Source organism: Mastigoproctus giganteus, chromosome 10, assembly GCF_048544385.1.
Source record: "Mastigoproctus giganteus isolate SK-2022 chromosome 10, ASM4854438v1, whole genome shotgun sequence".
Classification (NCBI taxonomy): Eukaryota; Metazoa; Arthropoda; class Arachnida; order Uropygi; family Thelyphonidae; genus Mastigoproctus; species Mastigoproctus giganteus.
Genome location: NC_143584.1, coordinates 107,756,105 through 107,781,280, shown reverse-complemented (window position 1 = coordinate 107,781,280; position 25,176 = coordinate 107,756,105). Strand labels below are relative to the sequence as shown.

At 38.1% G+C, this 25,176-nt stretch overlaps 1 protein-coding gene across 1 annotated transcript in view; it reads right to left on the bottom strand.

Moving 5' to 3' along the window:
- The window catches only part of LOC150079210 (type-1 angiotensin II receptor-associated protein-like), a 155,481-nt gene extending 145,705 nt beyond the window's left edge, over positions 1 to 9,776 (bottom strand). The window contains exon 1 of the mRNA XM_090382728.1: positions 9,362 to 9,776. Within this exon, the coding sequence (XP_090238854.1) occupies positions 9,362 to 9,388 (27 nt within the window). The 5' untranslated portion in view covers positions 9,389 to 9,776. The remainder of the gene's footprint in view (positions 1 to 9,361) is intronic.
- Between the last annotated feature and the right edge of the window lie 15,400 nt (positions 9,777 to 25,176).

The window sequence follows — 25,176 nt, the reverse complement described above, 5'->3', positions numbered from 1 at the left end:
AACATTAAATACACTTTACACTATCCAATTCTATAAGGCAATTGTCAGATCACACCTTGAATACTGCATACATGTCTGGAGGTCTCATTTTAGGAAGGATGTAAAACTCCTGGAACAAGTACAAAACTTGGCAACAAAATTGGTGAGAGAACAAAGGGGTGCTCTTGCTAAGAAAGACTTAAGTTCTACAGATTGCAGTCTGAAAACTAGGCACCTGCGAGGTGATCTGATTGAGGCTTTAAATGGACTAAGCAAGCTGAATGCTGATGGGATTCTTCCTCTTCCTCAGACTACACACGAGGGGTACAAATTCAAATGGAAGAAGGAAGGATGGATGGATGGATGCAGAACAGATGTGCAGAAGTTTTCCTTTAACCAGTGGGTGTTTGATTCCTGGAACAAACATCCATCTGTTGTTGTGGTAGTTGATAGCTTAAATAAATTCAAGGAGGAACTAAAATAACTATCGTAGGCAATGGGAAGTCTTTTTTTCTTTTTTTTTTGGTTAATGCTATATATTGTCACTACTAATGCTAACTGCATCAATTGTCATTACTAATGCTAATTGATAAGGTTGTTGGATATTTGGGAAACAATTCATGCTTTATTTTATTTCCTTTTTTTTTGCATTGGTGCACTCTGTATTCCTCCAATGATTACTACATTTTTCTTTTTCCTACATGTGATCATAGTAAAGCAGTTTTGGCTGCATCTACTATTTTTTTTTTATGAAAACCCCAAACATCAGAGGTATTAGAATCTATAGTACTTAGTACTGTGCTTGGGTTGGAGATTGAGAAAATGAGAGAAGATATTTGTTGACATTAGACTTGAACCTCTGTAGACTGTAATTTTCAGAAAAGACATATGAAGGTTGTTGTTGTTTTTATGGAAGTTTCTGGCGCAAGGGCTACTTTGGCCATATTGCACCTCACATATGAAGGAAGGTTGTTCCAGAAAATAGCAGTTGATCTATAAATGAGGAAGATGAAAAGTTGGTTCTGTGAGTTTGAAGTTGGACAGTAAATGGATGTTGGCTGGTGGCGGCATGTGTTCAGATTGTTTTGAAAGAGAGAGCAGGAATTATAAAAGCCAATTCAGAAGAACAGTGCCCATAGAAGTATCTGTACAAAGGGCATGCAGCAGAAACAGTACATCTATGAGACAGAGTGGAGAGACTGTTAGAGAGGAGTCATTAATTAACCTAACTGCCCTGAATGGAATCTAGAAGCCTAAGAGAGGTTTTGGGGGCACCACCCCAGATGTGAGAACAATATTCCATGGCAGGGCGGATTTGCGATTTGAACAGTTGTTTGGAAGAAAAGTAACGCTGAGAGCAAAAGAGAAAACCAACTTTTTTAGATGCAGAGGATGTTGTTGTTGTTATTTGGTTTTTAGGAGTTAGCAACTAAGGCCATATTGCTCCAGGGATATGTGGTGGTCATTCCCTGGCCTTTCCACATCCTCCATATTTCGTGATTATGGACTCGAACCCCGGTCTAATCAAGAAGCACTACTCCTCCTGCCCACCTGGCTACAGAGCCGCTTTAGAGATGCAGAGGAGGCAATATTTGTAATGTGCTTGTGCCAAGAGAGATTAGAAGTCAAGGTAATCCCCAAAACAGATATATCAACTTGCCTAGAAATCGGAATGTCACCAAAGTTAAGCATAGGAGCGGAAGAATCATTTTTGCGAGATATAAGACAAGACTGAGTTTTAGAAGGATTGAAATCAACAAAGTTGTCTTTTTCCCACTGGAGATCGGCATTTAAGGAATTAGTAGCGGATATTCGAGAAGTTGAAGCTGATTAAACAGGGCAAGGTTTCTCAAAATGGAAAGTGGAATGCAATGTGCTATCATCGGCAAAACTATGGACAGGATTTCCAATCAATGCAAGAAGGTCATTAATATACAAGAAGAAAAGAGTGGGGGAAAGAACTGAACCTTGGGGAACAGCAGCATTAGTGGAGAAGGTAGAAGACAGAGAGACATCTACCATCATCCTCAGTGAGCAATCAGGGAGAAAACCGTATAACCGATTACAAAAAACAGTTGACAAACCATGAGATGGAAGCTTGTTTAGAAGACCATTATGCCAAACATGATCAAAAGCCTTTCAGATGTCAAGCATAATTACTTGTGTTTCACCGAACTTTTCCATTGAATTTGTCCATAAATGGGTAATATAAGCCAGAATATGAGCAGTGGATCCAGTTAATTGATTTCTCCATTATTTTAGAAAGAGTAGAAGTAATTGCAATGGGACAATAATTGGATGGGAGCGATGACACCCTTTTTAGAAACTGGCTGGATATGAGCAAATTTCCAAGCAGAAGAAAACACCCCTTTCGAATAAGAAAGTGAAAAAAGGTAGCAACAACAGGAGTAAGTTCAGAAGCACAGGTTTTGAGAACAAGTGGAGAAATACCATCAGGACCTGGAACTTTCTTAGCATCAAGATTCGTCAAAATCCTTCTTTTGACGGAAGACCACAGGAGGCATTGAATGGAGTGTGTTGGTTATGATGGGAGGTTTTTGTTTTTGTTGTTTTTTGGTTTTTAGGAGCATTAGCAACTAAGGCCATATTGCTAAGGGGATATGCGGTGGTTATTCCCTGACGTTTCCGCATACTCCGTATTTGGTGGTCACGGGCTCAAACCCCTGTTTACGAATGGTGGGAGGTGTTTTACCAAAATCAGTAATATATGTTGGCAGAAAAATGGGATGCCAGCAAGTCAGCTTTATCCTTGGTTGAAGTGACAACAGGACCATCTGGTTTTGACAGAGGTGGGAGCAGGGATGGGCAAAAGTTGCAGCCAATACCTTTGAAAAGAGACCAGAATGCTAGGCTACCATTAGGGCAAGAAGCAAGTTTTCTACTCTTAGCCTGTTCGAAATATAGTTTGGACTGATTAATAACTGCTTTACAATTGTTGCGAGCTTTGATGTAGGCAGAAAATGAAACTGAAGAATTGGAAACAAGCCAATTAAGATATGCAACATTCTTCTCCCGAACGGCCTTAGCACATTAATTGGAAAACCAAGGTTTAGATAAAGGATGAGATTTTAAAGTGGAGTGTGGGATAAAAGATTCCATTCCTACAAGAATTATTTCACTGACACGATCTAAGCAAATGTTGACATCACAAATTTTGAAACAGTAGTCCGACCAAGGAAAAGAAGAAAAGAAATCTCGCAGGTCATCCCATTTTGCATTCTTGTAATGCCATTCAACACGAAATTGGGGGAATACCCATGAGATAAAGACTCCATTTGAGAAGAGACAATCACCAAGTTGTAATCTGAGGTGCCTAAATGACCACTCACTTCGACCATGTACTTAGAAGGGTTGTTTGTGAGAAAAAAATCAAGCGTGTTGGCTGTATGGTTAGGATTGTCCAGTATTCTTGTAGGTAAATGAACAATCTGTGCAAGGTCATTAGTAATTGTAAAAGCCTCAGCATCTCGACCAGCTGGGTCGATGTGACTAGAAAACTGAAGCCAGCTGGAGTTGTGAACATTAAAATCACCAAGGAAAATTACCGCACTGTTAGGAAAGTTGGACAGGAGAAAGTCAAGTTGCAAAGAGAGGAAGTTGAAGAGCTCCAAGTGATTTGTGCTGTTGGGAGAACGGTAGAGACAACAGATGAATTTGCCAGAAAAAGGTAGAGAGATTTTAAGCCAGAGAAGATTGAAAAGAGGAGATTCTAAATTACCAAGTCGCTGACAGGGAATATTGGAACGGACATATGCACAAACACCACCTTTGAGGCAAAAAGAATCATACAGCGAATAATTTGGGCAACTGAGACGAGCAGTAGTTGAATCAACCAATAACTGAGATTCTGTCAGAAAAAGTACATGGGGTTCGGAGGACTACAAGTGGAAATGGACATATATTTGTGAAATGAACTAGCAAGTGTTTGGAAAGTTTAGATCTTTTTGCAGATAAGCTTACTCTATTAGTTTGACAATTTGTGGTGTATTCAATAGTAATAAAAAGTGGGGGGAACATGCTGTATGAAGTAATGAAATTTTTGGATATGGCATACACATGGTAAGAATACACCCAGATCCTTCACATAATGTGGCCTTGACAATTCCCCCCGCTTACGTTTGCTTACATCCCTTGCTGCCTCCTTTATATTTAACTTCAACAATTTCTTCTCCACTTTGCTCTCATTTATCACAAAATCACTTAGCTCCCTGTTAGAGTTTGATAAACTTCTGGCATTCCTCTCCTTGAATAATTCCTCATGTGTGAATGTAGATGCAAAATACTCATTCAGTTTATCAGCTACTTGAGCAGGATCATCAATAGCCGAACCATCTATGTTAAGTGGACCAATCTGATTCATCCCCTTCCTTCTAGAGTTTACATAAGTAAAGAACTCTTTGCTGTTTTTCTTTGCGTCCTTTTGCCAAGGATTTCTCGTAATCTGGCTTCACCTGCCTAACCTGCTTTGTGACTTGATAATTTATATGCATCCAATGGATTTTTCTTCTCTCCCACGAGAGTCATTAATTCATCCGACATCCATTTAGGCCTGACACTTGAACAGTATGAAAAGCTTAGTAGCCATCAAGATTACGTCCCTGAAGGCTTCCCATTTAGAATTCACCATTGATAACATCATCAGTGGATCCTACTCTATAGAATTTAAAAACTATTTGAGACCTCTGTAGTCACCTTTATGAAAACAAAAATCCTTCTCTTTACCCTTGATCGTAGTTACTTCTTTAAGTAAATCCCACATCAGCATACTGTGATCACTGTCATCTAGTGGTTCCTTTATCTGCAAATTCCTAATGCATGCATCATCACTGCTGATAATCAGATTAAGGATATTACTTGTTCTGGTTTCCCCTTGAACATGTTGCTCTAGAAAACAATCCTCAAATAAATCCACAAAAGTCTTGGTAGCATACGAGTGACCAACCCACAAGTTCCAGTCAATATCTGGAAAGTTAAAATCCCACATTACAAGACATTTTGATTTACTGGCCCATTCTATTTCTCTGCACAACTGTTCATTGTACTCATCAGAGTCATTAGGCCTATAGCATACTCCTACTTTCATTTTCCCTTTCAAATTGTTTATGCCACATAAACAGACTCAACGTTGCACTGTGAACGTGTCAAGTGGATGCACTTCCTTTGATTTTATGTGTTTCTTAACAGCATAACCCCTCCTCCCTTCTACCCTGTCTATCCTTTCTGTACACATTGTACTCCTCAAATTCCAATTCTGCACTGCTTATATCTGTGACACTATGTCTCTGATATCCCAACAATATCTGTCTTTGTGTCTTGATCAGCATTTCAAATTCATCAAATTTATTTTTTCTATACTTCTAACATTGGTGTACATGCAAGATTATATGCACCTGTTTTTAATCTTAGTTACTCTAACACAGCCCATGTATTTACTTGTTCCATGATGACTCCCAGCAGCTCTTGAAATCCCCAGCAACTTGCTCTATAGGCTGCTGCTCATTACAATAGAAGCAGTGCAAGAATCACTTTCACTTCTGCCTGTGACTACTGTTAATCTTTTAGTCTGTGAATGCCCCCAAACTAGCAGTTTTCTGACCCCCCCCCCAACACTGCCTCTATAGCATCAGCAAATATTCTTGCACCCTTTCTATTTAAGTGTATCCGATCCCTGTAGAAGTAGTCTCTCCTGTTAGCCAGCAGACCACGCTGAAAAAAATTCTACCCCGTGAGCCTTGCATAATCTCTATAGGGCCAAATTGATCAACAAGGCTTTCATCATATACTCCCTCCTATCATGTGTGGGCAGAATCGCAGACACTTTCAAATTTAACCCTAACAAGCGACTTCATTTCAGCATTGACCTGTACTTGTTAAGTAAATGTGCAGATCTCTTACTCTTAAGGTCATTAGTGCCAACATGTACAGCAATATCACCTTTTGTGCCCTTAAAAGATGATATCTGCTCTACAAATTCATCACCTTTTGCCCCTGGCAAACACTGATGATAAAGGAGATAATAAAAGGATAAAAAACGTGAACTGCCTGAAGATTTGCTTTATTTTCAAAAATTTGTTAAAAATACATGTTTTTAATAAAAAAATGGATTTTTCACAGTTGCATTCATAAAAGATTGAAAATAAAGGTAGCACCAAAAAAGTATGCAATTTTGAATTGACTTAGGGTTATAAGGTGGTAAAATTTTATCCTATTAAACAAGTGTGAATATGAGGAAAAGAAAATCACTGGCATCCTGCATTACAGGATAACTTTTAACACTATATAATAGTGAGTTAGGACTTACCATATATTCTGATGTATAAGTTGACCCCTGAAGCAATGAAAATTCAATCTGAAGTTTTGAGGTCAACTTATAAAACTGGTATGAAATCCTAAACTTGAATTAAAAGTGCATATTCACGGTTGGAATGACTCAACTTAATACTGTGTGAAAATATACCAGTATACTTTTACACAAATATATATTACCGTTCATCTTAATAAAAACAAGTATTTTTTTTTTTTTTTTATCATCTTCATCACACAAAAACAATTTCTGTAATTCTTCGGGAATTAAGATTTTCCATTTACTATGCAAGTCTTCGAAAAGAAAAGTTTCTTACAGTAAATGTACTTCCACACCAAGGTATCATTTACTAAGAAACCAATTTGCAATACAGTACTAAACAAGCAATCACACTAATGCTTGTTTGGTTACATGTATGGCTTACAATATCGAGATCCCGATTATTTTTTTCAGGTATTGATACAAAAAATACTAATTTTTGGGCACTAATTTAAAAAAAATAATTGTTTATAATTTAATCACATAAAGGTTACAAAATCACCTTTATGTGATTATGATGTCGTTATCTCTACTAGCAAATGTACGATAAATCATCAATAGGACACCATGCAACATTGCAACCTGTCCACAGTTCTCGGACAACCTCATGTCTGACTGTATCTTAACTCCCAAGTCCCATTCCTCCACTACTGTCTTTAGTTCAACTCCACCAAGTGTATAAGTTATTTTGGGGTTGCTGTTCCCGTGTAAGACCTTGCATTTTGCTGAATTAAAGCATAGCTGCCACTTTTCTGACCATCCCGGAAGTCTATCTAGGTCACTCTGAAGAAGCTCTGCTTGTTGGCGATCATTAACTCTCTACTGATCTTTGCATCATCTGCAAGTTTAGACCTCACGCCCTAAACCCTTCATAGATGTCATTTAAGATAATCAAAAATAACAGTGGTCCCAATACTGATCCTTGGGGAACCCCACTTCTTACATTAACCCAATCTGAGGAATAACCATTTATCACAACCCTCTGCCAGGTGCCCTCAAGCCGTCGTGCTATCCATCTAAGGATTTTCCCTATGATTCCAGCTTATAAAGTAACCACTCATGTGGAACTGAGTCAAATGCTTTGCTGAAATCCAAATAAACAATGTAAAAATTATTCCCTAAATCCAGTTCATGAGTGACTAGTCAAAATGGCTAACCAGATTTGTTAAACACGATTTTTCCTTTAAAAAACCATGCTGTGTATCCTACAGAATTCCATTTCCATCTAAATGAGCCTGAATTCCACCCTTGATCATTGCTTCCATGAGTTTCCCCTACTACTGAAGCTAGACTGGCCAATCGGTAATTTCCCGTTACTCTCCTAGAACTATCTTTATGTTCCAATTTACGCCAATCCAAAGGAATCCCTCCTAAGTCCAGTGATGCTCTCATAACTAGCCTTAACGGCTCAATGCACTCACTTGCTGCCTCCTTTAAGATTATAGGATATATGCCATCAATCACAGGAGGCTTACTCACCTGTAGACATGAAAGTTTTCTCATTAAATAATCATTTGAAATTTCAACATCATTAATTATATTTTTTTCAACTTCACTCCCATATGTTCTCATTGACATAAAGGGGTTTTTTTCTGTAAATATCAATGCAAAGTAACTGTTGAGTTCATCTGCAACTTCAGCTATGTTATCTAATACTATCCCACGTCCATTACATAAAAGTCCAATCTGATTTGTCCTTCTGTTCTTTGCATTTATATATGTAAAGAATTCCTTAACTGCACTCTCTGCTCTCTCCCAGACTCAGTAAAGATACTACAGTGAAAATTATACTTCGCTTAATAAAATGTCTTTCTCCTTCAAAAAATGAGGAACATAATTCAACCATGGAAGACCAACATGGAACAGAACATCAGTGTTTCACAAATTCTTTCCAAAATAAGAAATTGCCTGACTCCAATGAGATATTAAAAGATGAACTTGAGTCGGAAATTAATGAAATACTTTTGACTATTTTTGCTGAAAAAGTTCAAAGCCTAGAAAATATGGACTGCGACCGTCTACGATTATCTCAGTACAATAGTACCAAAATAGAATCCCAAAGGGCATTTTCTGCCACTAATCAAATACTGTATGTACCAAAATTAGATACATTTTAAAGATCATACAATTGATTGCTTATGTTTCTTAAGAGCTCACTTTATTCAGACAGGTAGTGTGGATGCTTAAACATCACTAAACTTTGCAGTAACAATATGTATTTTTTTTTTTTTTTAGAATAACTGTATTTTAATGATTTTTTTTTTCAGAATATTTATTATTGCAATAAAAGTTTATTTAAAACATGAAGTAATAACAGTACTTGTTTTTTTCTTACTTTATTGCACCTAATTGTCATCAAAATTTATTGAGAAAAACGTTTTTTTATTTTTTGAAATAATGGTATCCCGTTTTGTTTCATAAATTAAAAATACCGGTATTAAGATTTTGACCAGTATTGACCAGTTTTGACCCTAGTTACATGTACACATATAGCATCAATAACACCAATGTCACATCACCTATGCCTGTACGTTTTTGGTTTCATGACCTTACCTCAGAATATAGTACTGTAGAGACTTACCACTTTCTTTAGAGTTTACTGTTAAAAGTGTAACAATGTCACAATGTAAACATTTAATAAAGGGCAAAAAAAACTGAATTTAAAAGTACAGAGTGGTTCTTAATGCAAATTTTACTGGAATGAATACACCGACTCATGATTTGAAAGACGTCTGTAAAATAGGGTGGCCTTTTTCGGCGAATATATGATTAAATACCAACTTAAAGCCAAAAAAAAAAGTGGACTTTATGCTCGTATATACTGCAATGTTGAATGACACCTTTCTTGTGTTTATGTATAGTATAATTATAATATTTCTGAATTAGAAGGAATACTACGGCTACATAGCCAAATCCAAAAAACTGATAAACTTTTCCTTTTTTTTTTCTATTTTTAATTAAGTAACAGGAATTTTAATTACTATTTATATAACTAACCCACAATAACTATCCGCTTACCTTCAATTTGGCATTAGGTACGTGCATTTCCACAAATTTTGGTAATAAGCAATAGCCGTACAGTTCTGTATGATTACAAAATAAGTTTAAAGCAACCCTTCCTCTTCAGGTGGACTAAGTTCCAGTAATCAATTATTTTTCAAAAACTACAAATTCACTGTTGATAAAAATTCAGAAAACAAAATATATATTTGCATCAAATTTAAGTCAACATTACATTAAAGGTATGATAAGATAAAACCGATCCCCAACGATAACCCATTTGGCAGCTTTTAAACTACACATACATTCAAAATAACTATCTATTTAGTTCACTATACAGTGACAAGCAATGACAGTATCAACATTAGTCCCGGGATCATGGCCATTCCAATAATTAAAAAAATAAAAAAAACAATAGTTATTCATTAATGAATTTAATTAAAATCAAGTGTTTTCTTAAAGTACTTTTGCAAGCTTATTCCAGAAATACGTAAATTAAAATGTTGCTGTTTGTTTAAAACTGCCTTTCAAACAAAACCAATTTTTCACACAATCAAAAAACTAATAAAAGTACAATTCAAAGGCCCGGCAGGGTATGTGGGTATAATCATCGAAAAATATAAATTATAAAATTAAATTAAAAATATAATGTTATTGTTATACATTCTACAAAAATATTTCCAGTTATCTCAAGACCAGTCCGTCTAAGAAATTATGAAGAATACTCTTTATTTACATTTATTTATTTATACAAGGACACTGGGTTTGGTGAGTTTTGACTTGGCTGGATATCATGCTTTCTTGATGATTACCTTCTATTTCTGACTCTCTGTTTCTCTCTCTCTTGGCAAACACAGGGTCCTGAGCTGGATAGCATCATTTTTCTCTTTCTTGCTTTCTTCGTGATTCCCCCCTCTCTCTCTCTCTCTCTCTCTCTCTCTCTCTCTTTCACTCTCAGGTTAACATGGAACTCTTTTTTTTTTTTTTTCTGCTGGTGCAGCATCCTCAGGCTTCCTTGCAACAAAGGGATAATAATAATAATAACCTCAAAGAAGAAAGGAGGAACCTGTACAACCTCAACCACCTGATCTACATGGATGACATCAAGCTCAAAGCAGGAACCGAGAAGCACATCCAGCAACTACTACATATAACCGAAGAATTCAGCAATCATATTAGGATGGAATTTGGTCTAGACAAATGCAAGACCTACGGATTGCACCAGGGAAAATTAGTCAACCGAAACTACCAGCTGCAGACTGGTAAAGAGAACGAAGTCATGGCAGAGGGAGAGACCTACAAATACTTGGGGATGATGCAAGCTCAGCAATTACAGCACAAGGAAATTAAGGCTTTCCTGACCGAAAAATACTATCACAGACTCAGAAACCTGCTGAAAGCAAAGCTGAACGGAGGGAACACAGTTACAGCCATAAACACCTATGCACACCCAATGCTAACATAATCATTCGGGGTCATAAATTGGACTAACGCCGAGCTGGAGGATTTCGTCAGAAACACAAAAACAATGACGACCAAGAGCCCGCCAACACCACGCGAAATCTGCCGTGCAGAGACTGAAAATTTCCCGGAAAGAAGGAGGAAGGGGACAGATAGACCTCATTGAGCAACAGAAGACAGTGATAGTTAACATCAAGTATTACTTCCAGAAATACACACAGCAGCACATCAGGAAGTAATACTTGATGTGCTGCTGTGTGTATTACTTCCAGAAATACACACAGCAGCACATCAGGAGGTCATAAGGAAGATATACAAGCGGTATACCCCACTCAAATTAAGCAAGAAGCCCCCCCAACCAGGAGGCACAAATGAAGCTAGAGAGATGGGCAGAGAAGACACTACATGGCAGACACCACAATGATCTTCATCGAGATCACATAGATAAAATTGCCCACGATGCATGGGTGACGAGCGGGATGTGTGTGTGCGTGTGTATACTGTGTCGGGGTGGTTCCTAGGCATATGCCCATCTCCACCTAATTCATTTGATAACAGTAAAACTGTAAAGTGGGCCTGATATATAGCTAAGAAATGGAATATTCAAACCAAGAGAAATTTTGAGATGGATACAAATTTGAACGGCGAGCGGGGTGTGTGTGTGTGTGTGTGTGTGTGTGTGTGTGTGTGTGTGTGTGTGTGTGTGTGTGTGTGTGTGTGTGTGTGTGTGTGTGTGTGTGTGTGTGTGTGTGCACACTGTGTCAGGGTGGTTCCCAGGCAAAAGCCCATCTCCACCTAAATCATTTTAAACAGAAAATCTGTAAAGTGGACCTGATAAATAAAAAGATAGCTAAGAAATAAGAAAACAAAAGCACAATTTTGAAAAGGAATAGGAGGGAAAAAAAAAAAAAAAAAAAAAAAAAAGGGACGCTCTTCCCAGAGACTGATGGATTCATGCTCGCCCTGCTCGTTGATTGCCAAGCAGGAACTATAGAAAATACATCGCCAACGAGCCCGGAGCGTTCGATCACACATGTCGAGGAGGCCACCTGGCCTCAGAAACGATCCAACATATCACCGCGGGATGCAAGGTGATCACCCAGACTAGGTACACTCATAGACAGGACCAGGTAGCCAGGATAATACATTAGAAGCTAGAAAGGAAATACCAGTTGATCGAAGAAAGTGTACCGTACTACAAATACGAACCTCAGCCAGTACTAGAGAACCCCAACCCACAAGCTGTACTGGGACCGCGCCATAATAACGAGTAGGACAATCCCGCACAACAGATCCGACATAACCCTTGTGGACAAGAAGGAAAAGGCTACCTATCTGATTGACATAGCGGTACCCAACACTGGCAACCTGCAGAAAACCCATGGGGGGGGGAAATCAGGAAGTACACGAACCTAAGACAGGAGATTAAAGAGATATGGCATATATAACAAGTACGACCATCCAGATCATCGTGTCAACCACAGGTATGGTGCCAAAGACCCTACATAACAGCCTAGCAGCAATAGATCTTCCAGCGAACACCTAAAAGGAACTCTAGAAAGTCGCAATCCTAAACACCTGTAGGACGGTCAGAGAGTTCGTCGACCAACAGTAACATCAGACATAACAAACATAACAACCACCACCCTTTCTACTTGGTAGCATTACCCGTCATCAGATGAAACCCCCAATCAGGGAGAAATAATATAAGAGCAACGATAATAATAAAAAAAATAATAATACAATACAATACAAATTTATTTATCATTTGAATTTGTTTACAATACAAGAACTCGTTAAGAAAAGTAAATTTCTTGACAAGTTTCAATTCATCAGTTAAATCGGTTTTTGCATACAAAATTGTTAGCTAACAGAAAAGATATTGAAGTCATTACACATAGTACATTCCACTTTGTAAACAGAGGTAGTGATTGATCCGCATTGAAATTTATTCTACTGTATCATTGAGTATCAAAAATTTTCTTACAAGGAATTTTAATTTGGAGATTGAATAACCTCTCCTGAGCCTGAAATCAACGTTATTTAAAACAAGTTATTTAAAATGTTCATTGTATGCCTATCTCCAAATCTATTTAGTACCCTCGGGTGAGGCAAACAACAGCTTTTGGATTCCTTAAGTTGTGTGGAACATTGCTTTGAAGATTCAACTCTTCATAAATAGTGTTAAGATTTTTCAAGGAAAAATTTAACTTCACTTTTTGAATTGGATATAGTATTTTCACAAAAATTGCCTTCTCTTATTCAGATCATTGTCCCCATTAACAGTTTCAGAATCCTGTTTAGTAAATTGTTTATAACCCTTATTTCACTTATATTTGCCCTTGCCCATACATTTACTAAATAATTGAGTTGGGAGTCCACTAATGCATAATATAAGGTGACTGTTGTTCTTTGATTTAATTTATTTTTAATATAATAAAAGAAGTACACATAAAATCTCATTTTTTTGCACAAATTTGTTATTTGCATTGCCCAACTTAGATTATAGTCTATCCATAACCCAAGGTAACAGTGATTTGAAACTTCTTCAACTGTTAGACAATTGCAATTCTGGATGTTCTGTTCATGTAGGCATTCATGTTTATGTAATTTAATAGAGGGATGAATGTCCAGGGTTTGGTGAGGGGGGTCTAATTACAAAGAATTTGTTTTTTTTTCAAAACTGAGTGCTAATTTATTGTCATGCAACCAATTTTGTAAATGTATTACATCCTGCGGTAAATCTAATGCCATTTTTGTAAGGTTCTTTCCAATTGTACATAAGATTAAATTATCTGCATAAATTTTTAAAAAGGAGTTTTTAATTACTTAGAATATGTCATTTATATTTAACCCCGTGGACTCACATCTGGTGAGTATGGATTTGGCACACCCAGGTTCCTGAGCTGGATATCATCATTCTTCTCTTCTTGGTGATTCCCTACTACTTTTGACTCTCTCTCTCTCTCTCTCTCTCTCTCTCTCAGGGTAACTCGGGAACTTTTTTTTTCCTGGTGCAGCATAAGCCTCAGGCTTCCATGCACCATATGACTATTAATAATAATAATAATAAAAAATAATAATATAGATGTTGAATATGATTGGCACGGCATGGGTGCCCTGTGGTACTCCTCTCTTTATATTGTATGATTTTCCCTTTGTATTCTCTACTTCAACTGTGATTTTTCTTTTGTTAAATAAGATGTTAAGAGTTGATTGACTGTTCCCCCTATACCATATTTCAGTAATTTCTGTTTCAAGATTGAGATATCAATTAAGTCATATGCTTTGGTCAAATCTATAAATAAGATCATTATGAATTTATTGTTTTTGAAATGTGAGTTAAAAGAGTCTACTAAACTCTCTAATAATGTCTGTGTGCTCTTACCCTTCTGATATGAGAATAGAGAGTTATTTAACAGTGCATATTGATGTAGATATTTACTTATATGGATAAATATAACATTTTCTATTATCTTATTTATAACTGACTGTATTGTTATTGGTCTATAATTACAAAGGTCATCAGGTGGTCCCTTTTTATATATAGGGATTAATTTAAAAGAAAGTAAGTTTGTAGGATAGACTCCTGACGCCATCATCCGTGCTATAAGCTCCACCAAGAGAACAGTGAACTGTTCTCTTTTTCTCTTTACTTCGGTTACTGTAATACAGTCAAGTCCGTAAGATTTCTTGTTCTTTAACTTTCTGTGATCTTGAGAATCTCCGTGTATTGTGGAGCAAAGATTACACAGGAGTTCACTACCTGAGGAAGGTTATCTTTTTGAGCAAGGGAGTCTTGGCAATAATTTGTATCTGCTGAGCTCTAGTACAGCTTTGGCAAATCTGTTTGCAGCCTCATATTGTTTATTTGTACCAGATACCTGTTCTAATAGTGTTTTGATTTGATTTCCCGTTAACTTTTTCTTCCTTGTACTTAGCAGATTATTTATAATGCTCCATTTATCCTTTTGCGTTATCTGTTTATCCGTAAAAAGTTGATTGTAGTAAGTGTTTTTTTTTTTTTTTTTTGCTTTCTAATAAAACCTGACAATTTATTTCGAACTGTTTCATAATTGTGATAATGTTCTATCTTTGATGGACAATTTCTATACTGCCTGAAGTATTTATCTCTTTGCACCATTAATTCTTTAATTTAAGTAAATAAATTCTTTAAGTAAATCCCACAGTGTTCTGACGTGGGATTTACTTAAAGATTTAATTACCATCAGGGGTAAAGGAAAGGGTTTTTGCTTCCGTAAAGGCGAGTACAGTGGTCTCTGACAGTTTTTAAATTCTGTACAGTGGGATCAACTGACGATGTTACCAACAGTAAATGATAAGTGAGAAGCATTCAAGGAATTAATCGTGGATGCTACTAAAAGTTTCATACTTATTAAGAAATATTGTTCAAGGTTTAGGCCTAAATGGTTGTCAAATGAACTAATGAGACTCGTAACAAAGAAGAAAAATGCATGGGATGCATATAAATTATCAAGCGACTCAGACGCCTATGGCAGATATAAGTTAATCTGTAATCAGGTCACAAAGGAGGTTCGGCAGGCGAAGGCAGATTACGAGAAATCCTTGGCAAAAGATGCTAAGAAAAAAAAACAAGGATTTCTTTACTTATATAAATTCTAAAAGGAAGGGGATGAATCCGATTGCTCCACTTAACATCGATGGTTCGACTGTTGATGATCCTGCTCAGATAGCAAACACTCTGAATGAGTATTTTGCATCTACATTCACAAAATTACTACGTGAGGAATTATTAAGGTTTGAAAATGGCAGAAGGTTATCAAATTGCAGCAGGATACTTAATGATTTTGTAATAACTGAGAGCAAAGTGGAAGAGAAATTGTTGAAGTTAAACGTAAGAAAAGCACCTGGGGTGGATGGGATATATCCAGTTATATTAAAGGAGGCGGCAAAGCAACTAAGCAAACCCTTAGCCATAATTATGAGAGCATCCTTGGACTCAGGGGAGGTTCCCACGGACTGGAGATGTGCACATGTATCCCCAATTCACAAAGGGGGATCGAAGGGTGACACGAGTAATTACAGACCAGTTAGTTTAACTTCTGTTCCGGGTAAAATAATGGAGTCGCTGGTTAAAGATGCATTGCAGGATTATCTAGACAGGACTGCAGCAATAATTCAGACACAGAATGGGTTTGTCAAGGGAAAGTCTTGTCTGACAAATTTGATAGGATATTATCATGTGGTTACAAAGGAACTGGATGCAAAAAGTAATTTTGATATCATATATTTCGATTTCAGGAAAGCTTTTGACACTGTTGCGCATGGAAGACTATTGTACAAATTGGAACAGAATAGTATTAAGGGTAAGTTGCTACAATGGATAAAAGGATGGTTAAGTGCGAGAAGACAGAGGGTGGTAATCAATGGGTGCTGCTCGTCTTGGACTAATGTTATTAGTGGAGTCCCACAGGGTTTGGTGTTGGGTTCGCTGTTGTTTTGTATATTTATCAATGATATTGATGAAGGTATATCAGGCTTAGTGTCGAAGTTTGCAGATGATACAAAGGTTGGCAGGGTTGTTAATGACAGTAATGGCAGTATGTTACTGCAACAGGATCTAGATAATTTGGGCAGATGGGCTAAGAAGTGGCAACTGAAGTTTAACCTTGACAAATGCAAAATACTGCATATGGGTAGAAGTAACCCCAGAGAAACGTACCAACTGTGTGGTACAACTTAAATTGGTAGAAAATGAAAAAGACCTGGAAGTAATTGTGCAGGCAGATATGAAGTTTTCTGAGCAATGCAGGCAGGCTGCCAGGGCAGGTCATGGGGTTTTGTCAATGATATATAGGAATTTTGCTAGCAGGGAAAAGGAGGTGATTATCCCTCTGTCTTGTCTGACAAAACTAGGCAATGGTCAGGCCACACCTTGAGTACTGCGTACAGGTCTGGAGTCCTCATTTTAGGAAGGATGTAGATTTACTTGAGCGTGTACAGAGAAGGGCAACAAGATTGGTGAGGGGAATGAAGGGATCCTCTTATCAAGAGAGGCTTAAGTTCTGCAAATTGCAGTGGCTGGAGACTAGGCACCTGCGCGGTGATCTGATTGAGGTGTATAAGGCCTTGAATGGGTTCAGCACGCTGAATTCTGATGGGATCCTTCCACTTGTTCAGATTACGAACCTAAGGGGGCATAAATTCAAATTACGAAAGGACAGATGTAGAATAGATGTGCGGAAATTTGCCTTTAGCCAGTGGGTGGTTAATTGCTGGAACAAACTTCCATCTGTCGTTGTGGAAGTTGATAGGTTGAATAAATTTAAGGAGGAACTGGAAAGGCAATTGGAGGGAATAGTGTGATTTTTTTTTTTTTTTTTTTTTTTGGCTGATGCTGCATAAGCTCATATATTTGCTTTCTTGCATCACATGCCACTACTACTACTACTAATAATAATAATTTCTCTTGTCATCCAAGGTTTCTTATGTTTAATCCTGCTACTCCTCGAATTTGTGTCGCAAGCTGAGAGATTTATTTTTCTCTCCGTATTAATCGTCGAATTGTTTATCATTTGTATTATATAATATTGTATTATATAATATATTTGTATTATATAATAATAATAAAGACCGGACAGCTCAAAATATTGGCTAGTCGCAATCAGTTCTGGTACGAATAATGAATAAGCGTTGGTTGGTTGTTGTAGAGTTTTAGGCGAATCAGAAACTTCCACCATAATTACCGTATATATTATTTCGGTCGGATTCGAATGCCGTCGATGACGCAAGTGACTTTTAGATCGGCGCTTTTTTCAGTGCGTGGCTGAGTTAGTCGGTCTAAGGAGTAGATAGCAAGGTTCCCCCCCCCCTGGGTAAACTAGGGTTTTTCGTCCAGAAAAGCAGACAAATCAACCAGAGAACACATGCAATTTACAGACACAATAAACATGGGTAGCTCAAGTTGACCCTAACATAATAATAGTTTAGATTTTTTTTTATTCCCAATAACTCAAGAAATCATGAGAAAAGATCATCACTTTCATTTTTTCTGTCTCAATCCTTTTCTTCACAGCATTTGCTACATCATCTATTATCACACTACTGGACAAAATTCACAAAACAAATTGTTTTTAATTGATATTTTAATGTAACAGTGTCGCTGGAGGCGAATATTTGATAAACTAAGTATCCTGGCATAAAAATTCCGAGTCATCATCATCTGTCATCGTTCGTTCCGCTATTCCATGGGTCGATGTATGCCGCCCATGGAGTTTGGGAACAGCCGTCAGTTAAAGGCTCCATTGGATAAGAGACAATCACCAAGTTGTGATCGGAGGTACCTAAAATGGTTTTCCTCATAGTCCAAGTTTCAGATGCATACGTCACAATTGGTACGTAATGTGTAGTAGTAGTAGTAGTAGTAGTGGCACGTGATGCAAGAAAGCAAGTGTAGGAGCTTATGCAGCATCAGCCAAAAAACAAAAAAAAAAAAAAAAAATCACACCATTCCCTCCAAATACCTGTCCAGTTCCTCCTTAAATTTATTTAACCTATCAACTTCCACAACTACAGATGGAAGTTTGTTCCAGCAATTAAACACCCGCTGGCTAAAGGCAAATTTCGGCACATCTATTCTACATCTGTCCTTTCTTAATTTGAACTTATGTCCCCGTAGGTACGTAATCTGAACAAATGGAAGGATCCCATCAGAATTCAGCGTGCTCAACCCATTCAAGGCCTTATAGACCTCAATCAGATCACCGCGCAGGTGCCTAGTCTCCAGCCATTGCAACTTGGAGAACTTAAGCCTCTCTTGGTAAGAGGATCCCTTCATTCCCCTCACCAATCGTGTTGCTCTTCTCTGTACACGCTCAGGCAAATCTACATCCTTCCTAAAATGAGGCCTCCAGACCTGTATGCAGTACTCAAGGCGTGGCCTGACCATTGCCTTATCCAGAGGGACAATCACCTCCTTTTCCCTGCTAGCAAAATTCCTATATATCATTGACAAAACCCCATGACCTGCCCTAGCAGCCTGTCTGCATTGCTCAGAAAACTTCATATCTGACTGCACAATTACTCCCAGGTCTTTTTCATTTTCTACCACCTTAAGTGTAGTACCACACAGTTGGTACGTTTCTCTGGGTTACTTCTACCCATATGCAGTACTTTGCATTTGTCAAGGTTAAACTTCAGTTGCCACTTCTTAGCCCATCTGCCCAAATTATCTAGATCCTGTTGCAGTAGCACACTGCCATGACTGTCATTAACAACCCTACCAACCTTTGTGTCATCTGCAAACTTCGACATTAAGCCTGATATACCTTCATCAATATCATTGATAAATACACAAAACAACAGTGGACCCAACACCGAACCCTGTGGGACTCCACTAATAACATTATTCCACGAAGAGCAGCACCCATTGATTACCACCCTCTGTCTTCTCGCACTTAACCATCCTTTTATCCATTGTAGCAACTTACCCTTAATACCATTCTGCTCCAATTTGTACAATAGTCTTCCATGCGCAACAGTGTCAAAAGCTTTCCTGAAATCCAAGTATATGATATCAAAATTATTTTTTGTATCCAGTTCCTTTTGACCACTTCATAGTATTCAATCAAATTGGTCAGACAAGACTTACCCTTGAGAAACCTATGCTGTGTCTCAATTATTAATGCTGCAATCGCTAGATGTTCCTGCAATGCTTCTTTAACCAGTGACTCCATTATTTTACCCGGAACAGAAGTTAAACTAACTGGTCTGTCATTACTCGTGTCACCCTTCGATTCACCTTTGTGAATTGGGGACACATTTGCACATCTCCAGTCAGTGGGAACCTCCTCTGAGTCCAAGGACGCTCTCATAATTATGGCTATGGGTTTGCTTAGTTGCTTTGCCGCCTCCTTTAATATAACTGGATAGATCCCATCCACCCCAGGTGCCTTTCTTATGTTTAACTTCAACAATTTCTCCTCCGTATTGTATGCATCGTTCTTGAAACACAGTACTCGGTGGAGGTCAGAGATTTAAAAATTATCTGGGTATCCTTCTGCTGTGTAATGTCATGGTGCGTTGTACCTTCTGACCATTTAGCCGTTGGGCCTGATATATATAGCATTTTTACACTTCAGCGGAACGTTCCTGTTCCATATCAGACATCTTGTTTGCCAATAGAAATTCCCTGCAGCTACTTATTTCTTCGTATATCACTCCAGTCTTTGTAATCGTGCCTCCCAGATACGTGAAGTTGTTAACCATTTTTAGCTCTTTTCCAAACATTGTAATGCATCCAACAAGCTCGCCAACCCTCTTTAGAACCATCATTTCATTCTTCTCCTGACTGAAAACCAGTCCAAATTCATGGGTAATACTACCCCATAGATTAACTTGTTCCCTGCTCTCTTCCCATATGCAGAGGTTATATGCAAAGAACATGACGTTCATCTGGCCCTATCCAAGTTGTTCCACCACACTACATTGCGCATCATTCACGACAGCTATGAATAGTAGTGGTAACAGGACACCTTTTTGCCTCAAACCTGATGTTATTTCGAAGATTTCGTCAACCTCATCACTGTTCTTACTTTGCTCACTGTATTGGTGTACATATTTTCAATTCTCTCCCCAAAATGTTCTTCTATCCCCAAGCTTTTAAAAATCTCTCTCTCTCTCTCTCATCACAGCATCAAACATTTCTTTTTGTCCAAAAATACCTAATTCTTTATTAGTGGAGTCCCTCAGGATTCAGTGTTGGGTACATTGTTTTACCCAACAAATCATAACACTTTTCCATCAGTTGCCTAATGGAAAAAAATAGAAACACCGCCCATCTGCCAGGCCTAAAGCCATATTGTTCCTCGGCCATTCGATTTTCAATCGTTCCTTTTATCTTCCGATCTAATACTCTATCATACAGTTACTCACATGTGGTGTCAGTGTATTGCACTGAATTCTTGCACTGCTTCTATTGGAATAAGAAGCAGCCTGGAAAACAAGATGCAGGGTATTTCAGAGACTGCTGGGAGTCATTGCGGTACAAGTAAATTTTGTGGATTTAGGGTTGTGTTAGGATAGCTAAGAATAGGAACAGGTGCATGTAAACAGGCATATACACCAATGCTAGGAGTATATCGTAAATAAATTTGATGAATTTGAGGTATTGCTCAAAACATCAAAGGCAGATCTTGCTGGAATATCAGACGTTGTGTCACACAGATAAAAGGAATGCAGAACTGGAATTTGGGGAGTACAATCTGTACAGAAAGGATAAGAAGGGAGGAGGGGTTATGCTATTAGTTAAGAAACACATAAGATCCAAGGAAGTGAAGCCATATGACATCGCTGGACAGTGCAGTGTCAAATCAATTTGGTGTGACATAAGCAATGGGAGATCAAAATTGAGGGTAAGAGTGTGTTATAGGCCTAATGACTCTGATGAGTATAATAAGAAACTGTACAGGGAAATAGAATGGAGGATTTTAATTTGCCAGATATTGACTGGAATTTGTTGGTTGGTCACTCAAACAATAGCAAGGCTTTTGTGGATTTATTGGATGATTGTTTTCTAGAGCAGCATGTTCGTGAGGCAACTAGAGGGAGTAATACTTTTGATCTGATTATCAGTAGTGATTCTTCATGCATTACGAATCTGCAGATAAAGGAACTACTAGGTGGCAGTGATCACAGTGTGCTGAAGTGGGATTTACTCAAAGAGGTAACTACCATCAGGAGCAAAGGGAAGAGTTTTTGCTTTCGTAAAGGCGACCACCGTAGTCGTAAAGGTGACTACGGTGGTCTGAGGCAGTATATAAATTCTATACGGTGGGACAAATTGATGATGTTACCAACAGAAAATTCAAAATGGGAAGCATTCAAAGAATTAATCTTGGAAGATGCTAGGCTTTACTTACCAACTAAGAAAAAATAATTCAAGGTTTAGGCCTAAATGGATGTTAGATGAACTGATGAGACATATGGCAGAGAAGAAAAATGCATGGGATACATATAAATTAATGAGTGACATGGAAGCTTATGATAGATATAAGCTGGCCTGTAACCAAGTCACAAAGGAGTGACCTGTATACAGTATTCAAGCCACACCTTGAGTACTGTATACAGGTCTGGAGGCCTCATTTTAAGAAGGATGTAGGGCTGGTGGTCCATTGGATATTGATGGTTAAACTGTTGACGATCCTGCTCAGGTGGCTAACAAACTAAATGAGTAGTTTCCATCTACATTCAAACATGCGGAGTTATTTAGGGAGGGGAATTGAACTCTGGCAGTGAGCTTGATGATTATGTAATAACTTTGAGGAAAATGGAGGAAAAATTGTTGAAGATAAACTTAAAAAAGGCACCGGGGGTGGATGGGATCTATCCAGTTATATTAAAAGAGGCAGAAAAGGAATTAAACAAATTCTTAGCCATAATTATGAGAGCTTCTTTGGACTCAGGGGAGGTACCCATGGACTGGAGATGTGCAAATGTAACCACAATTCACAAAGGAGGATCAAAGGCTGATACAAGTAATTATAGACCTGTTAGTTTAACTTCTGTTCCAGGAAAATTAATGGAGGCACTGGTTAAAGAAGCACTGCAGAATCATCAAGACAAGACTTCAGTTAAAGTTCGGACACAGCATGGTTTTGTTAAGGGAAAGTCTTGCCTGACCAATTTAATTGAATACCATGATGAGGTCACAAAGGAACTGGATGCAGGGAATAACTTTGGTATCATATATCTGGATCTTAGAAAGACTTTCGATACTGTTGCACATGCAAGACTGCTGAACAAATTGAAGGAGTGTGGCATTGGAGGCAAATTGCTGCTATGGATAAAGGGATGGTTGAGTGGGAGAAGCCAGAGAGTGGTAATCAATGGACACTGCTCATCATGGACTAATGTTATTAGTGGAGACCCTCAGGATTCAGTGTTGGGTCCATTATTGTTTTCTGTATTTATAAATGATATTGATGATGGTATATCAAGCTTAATGTCCAAGTTTGCAGAAGATATGAAGGTTGGCAGGGTTGTCAAGGACACTACTGACACTATGCTACTGCAACAGGATCTGGAAAGGCTGAGCAGATGGGCTGAGAGGTGGCAAATGAAGTTTAACATTGACAAATGTAGAGTACTACACATAGGAAACAGCAACCCCAGAGCAAAGTATCAACTCTGGGATACTACACTGACAGTGGTAGAGAATGAAAAGGACCTGGGGGTAATTGTGCAAGCAGATATGAAGTTCTCTGAGCAGTGCAGACGGACTGCATGAGTAGCTCATGGTGTCTTGTCAATGATACACAAGAATTTTTCTAGCAGGGATAAGGAGGTGATTATTCGCTTGAATAAGGCAAAGGTCAGGCCACACCTAGAGTACTGCATACAGGTCTGGAGGCCTCATTTCAAGAAGGATGTAGAGCTGCTGGAACGAGTACAGAGAAGGGCAACAAGATTAGTGAATGGAACAAAGGGTTGTTCTTACGAAGAAAGGCTTAAGTTTTGCAAATTACAGTGTCTGGAGTCTAGGCACCGGCGTGGTGATCTGATAGAGGTGTATAAAGCCTTGAATGGTTTGAGCATGCTCAATGCTGATGGCATTCTTCCTCTTGCTCAGAATAATCACCTGAGAGGGTATAAATTCAAATTGAGGAAAGACAGATGTAGGATAGATATATATACGGAAATTTGCCTTTAGCCATCGGGTAGTTGGTTGGTGGAACAGACATCCACCCTTGTTGTGGAAGTTGATAGCTTAAATAAATTTAAGGCTCAGTTGGACAGGTATATTTCGATCGAACGGTGGGGTGAAGTGGAAGTGTTTTTTTAATTTTTTTTGGCTGATGCTGCATAAGCTTGCTTTCTAGCATCATAAGCCTCTACTAATGTTAATGCTAATGCTAATTTGTACAGTAGTCTTCCATGTGCAACAGCATCAAAAGCTTTACTGAAATCCAAAGATATCAATTTTTTTTTTTGCTTTTGTATCCAGTTCCTTTTGACCACTTCATAGTATTCAATCAAATTGGTCAGACAAGACTTACCCTTGAGAAACCTATGCTGTGTCTCAATTATTAATGCTGCCATCGCTAGGTGTTCCTGCAATGCTTCTTTAACCAGTGACTCCATTATTTCCCCTCGGAACAGAAGTCAATCTAACAGGTCTGGAATTATTCGTGCCACCCTTTGTTCCCCCTTTGTGAATTGGAGATATATTTTCACATCTCCAGTCAGTGGGTAATTCCCCCAAGTCCAAGTATACTCTCATAATTATGGCTAAGATTTTGTAACTCCCTTTTCCACCTCCTTTAATATAACTGGATAGACGCCATCTACCCTGGGTGCCTTTTTTTATGTTTAACTTTAATAATATTTCCTCCAATTTGCACTCAGTAATTTCAAAATAATTTAACTCGCTGTTAAAGTTTGATAACCATCTGGTCCTCTCCTCTTTGAATAACTTCCCATGTGTGAATGTAGATTTTTTGTTCGGCAGCAATCTGAGAATGTACAGTCAAACCATTAATATCAGGTGGACCAATATCTGATCAATCCCATTCCTTTTAGAGTTTATATAAGTAAAGAAGTCTTTGCTGTCTTTCTTTGCATCCTTTGGTAAAGATTTTTCATAATCTTCCTTCGCTTGCCTTTTCTCCTTTTTGACCTGGTTACAGACTATCTTGTATCTACTATACGCTTCTGCATCGCCTGACACATGCATTTTTATTCGCTGACACGAGTCTCATTAGTTTATTTGACATCCATTTGGGCCTAAACCTACAGCAGTATTTTTAAGTTGGAACAAAAAAACCTAGTACCTTCCAAAATTTCTTCCTTGAGAATTTGCTGTTGGTAACATCATCAGTTGGGGGTCACTGTATAAAACCTAAAAGATCTCTGAGACCACTGTAGTCGCCTTTACGAAAGCAAAAACCCATCCCTTTAACCCTGATGGTAGTTACATCTTTAAGTAAATCCCACATCAGTATACTGTGATCATTGCCTCTTAGTGGTTCCTTTATCTGTAAATTGCTAATGCGTGAATAATCACTGCTGATAATCAGATTAAAAGTGTTACTTCCTCTTGTTGCCTCTGCAACATGCTGCTGTAGAAAACAATCATCCAATAAATCCACAAAAGCCTTGCTAGTGTGCGAGGAACGAACTCACAAGATTCATTCTATATCTTGGAAGTTAAAATACCAGATTATAAGCACTCTGATTTTCTGGCCCACTCCATTTCTCTGTGGAATTGTTCATTCTACTCATCAGAATCATTAGGCCTATAAGAAACTCGTACCCTCATTTTTTTCTTTCCCAGTGCTTCTGTTGCACCAAACTGACTCAACATTGCACCGTCATCTATTTGAACTAGATGC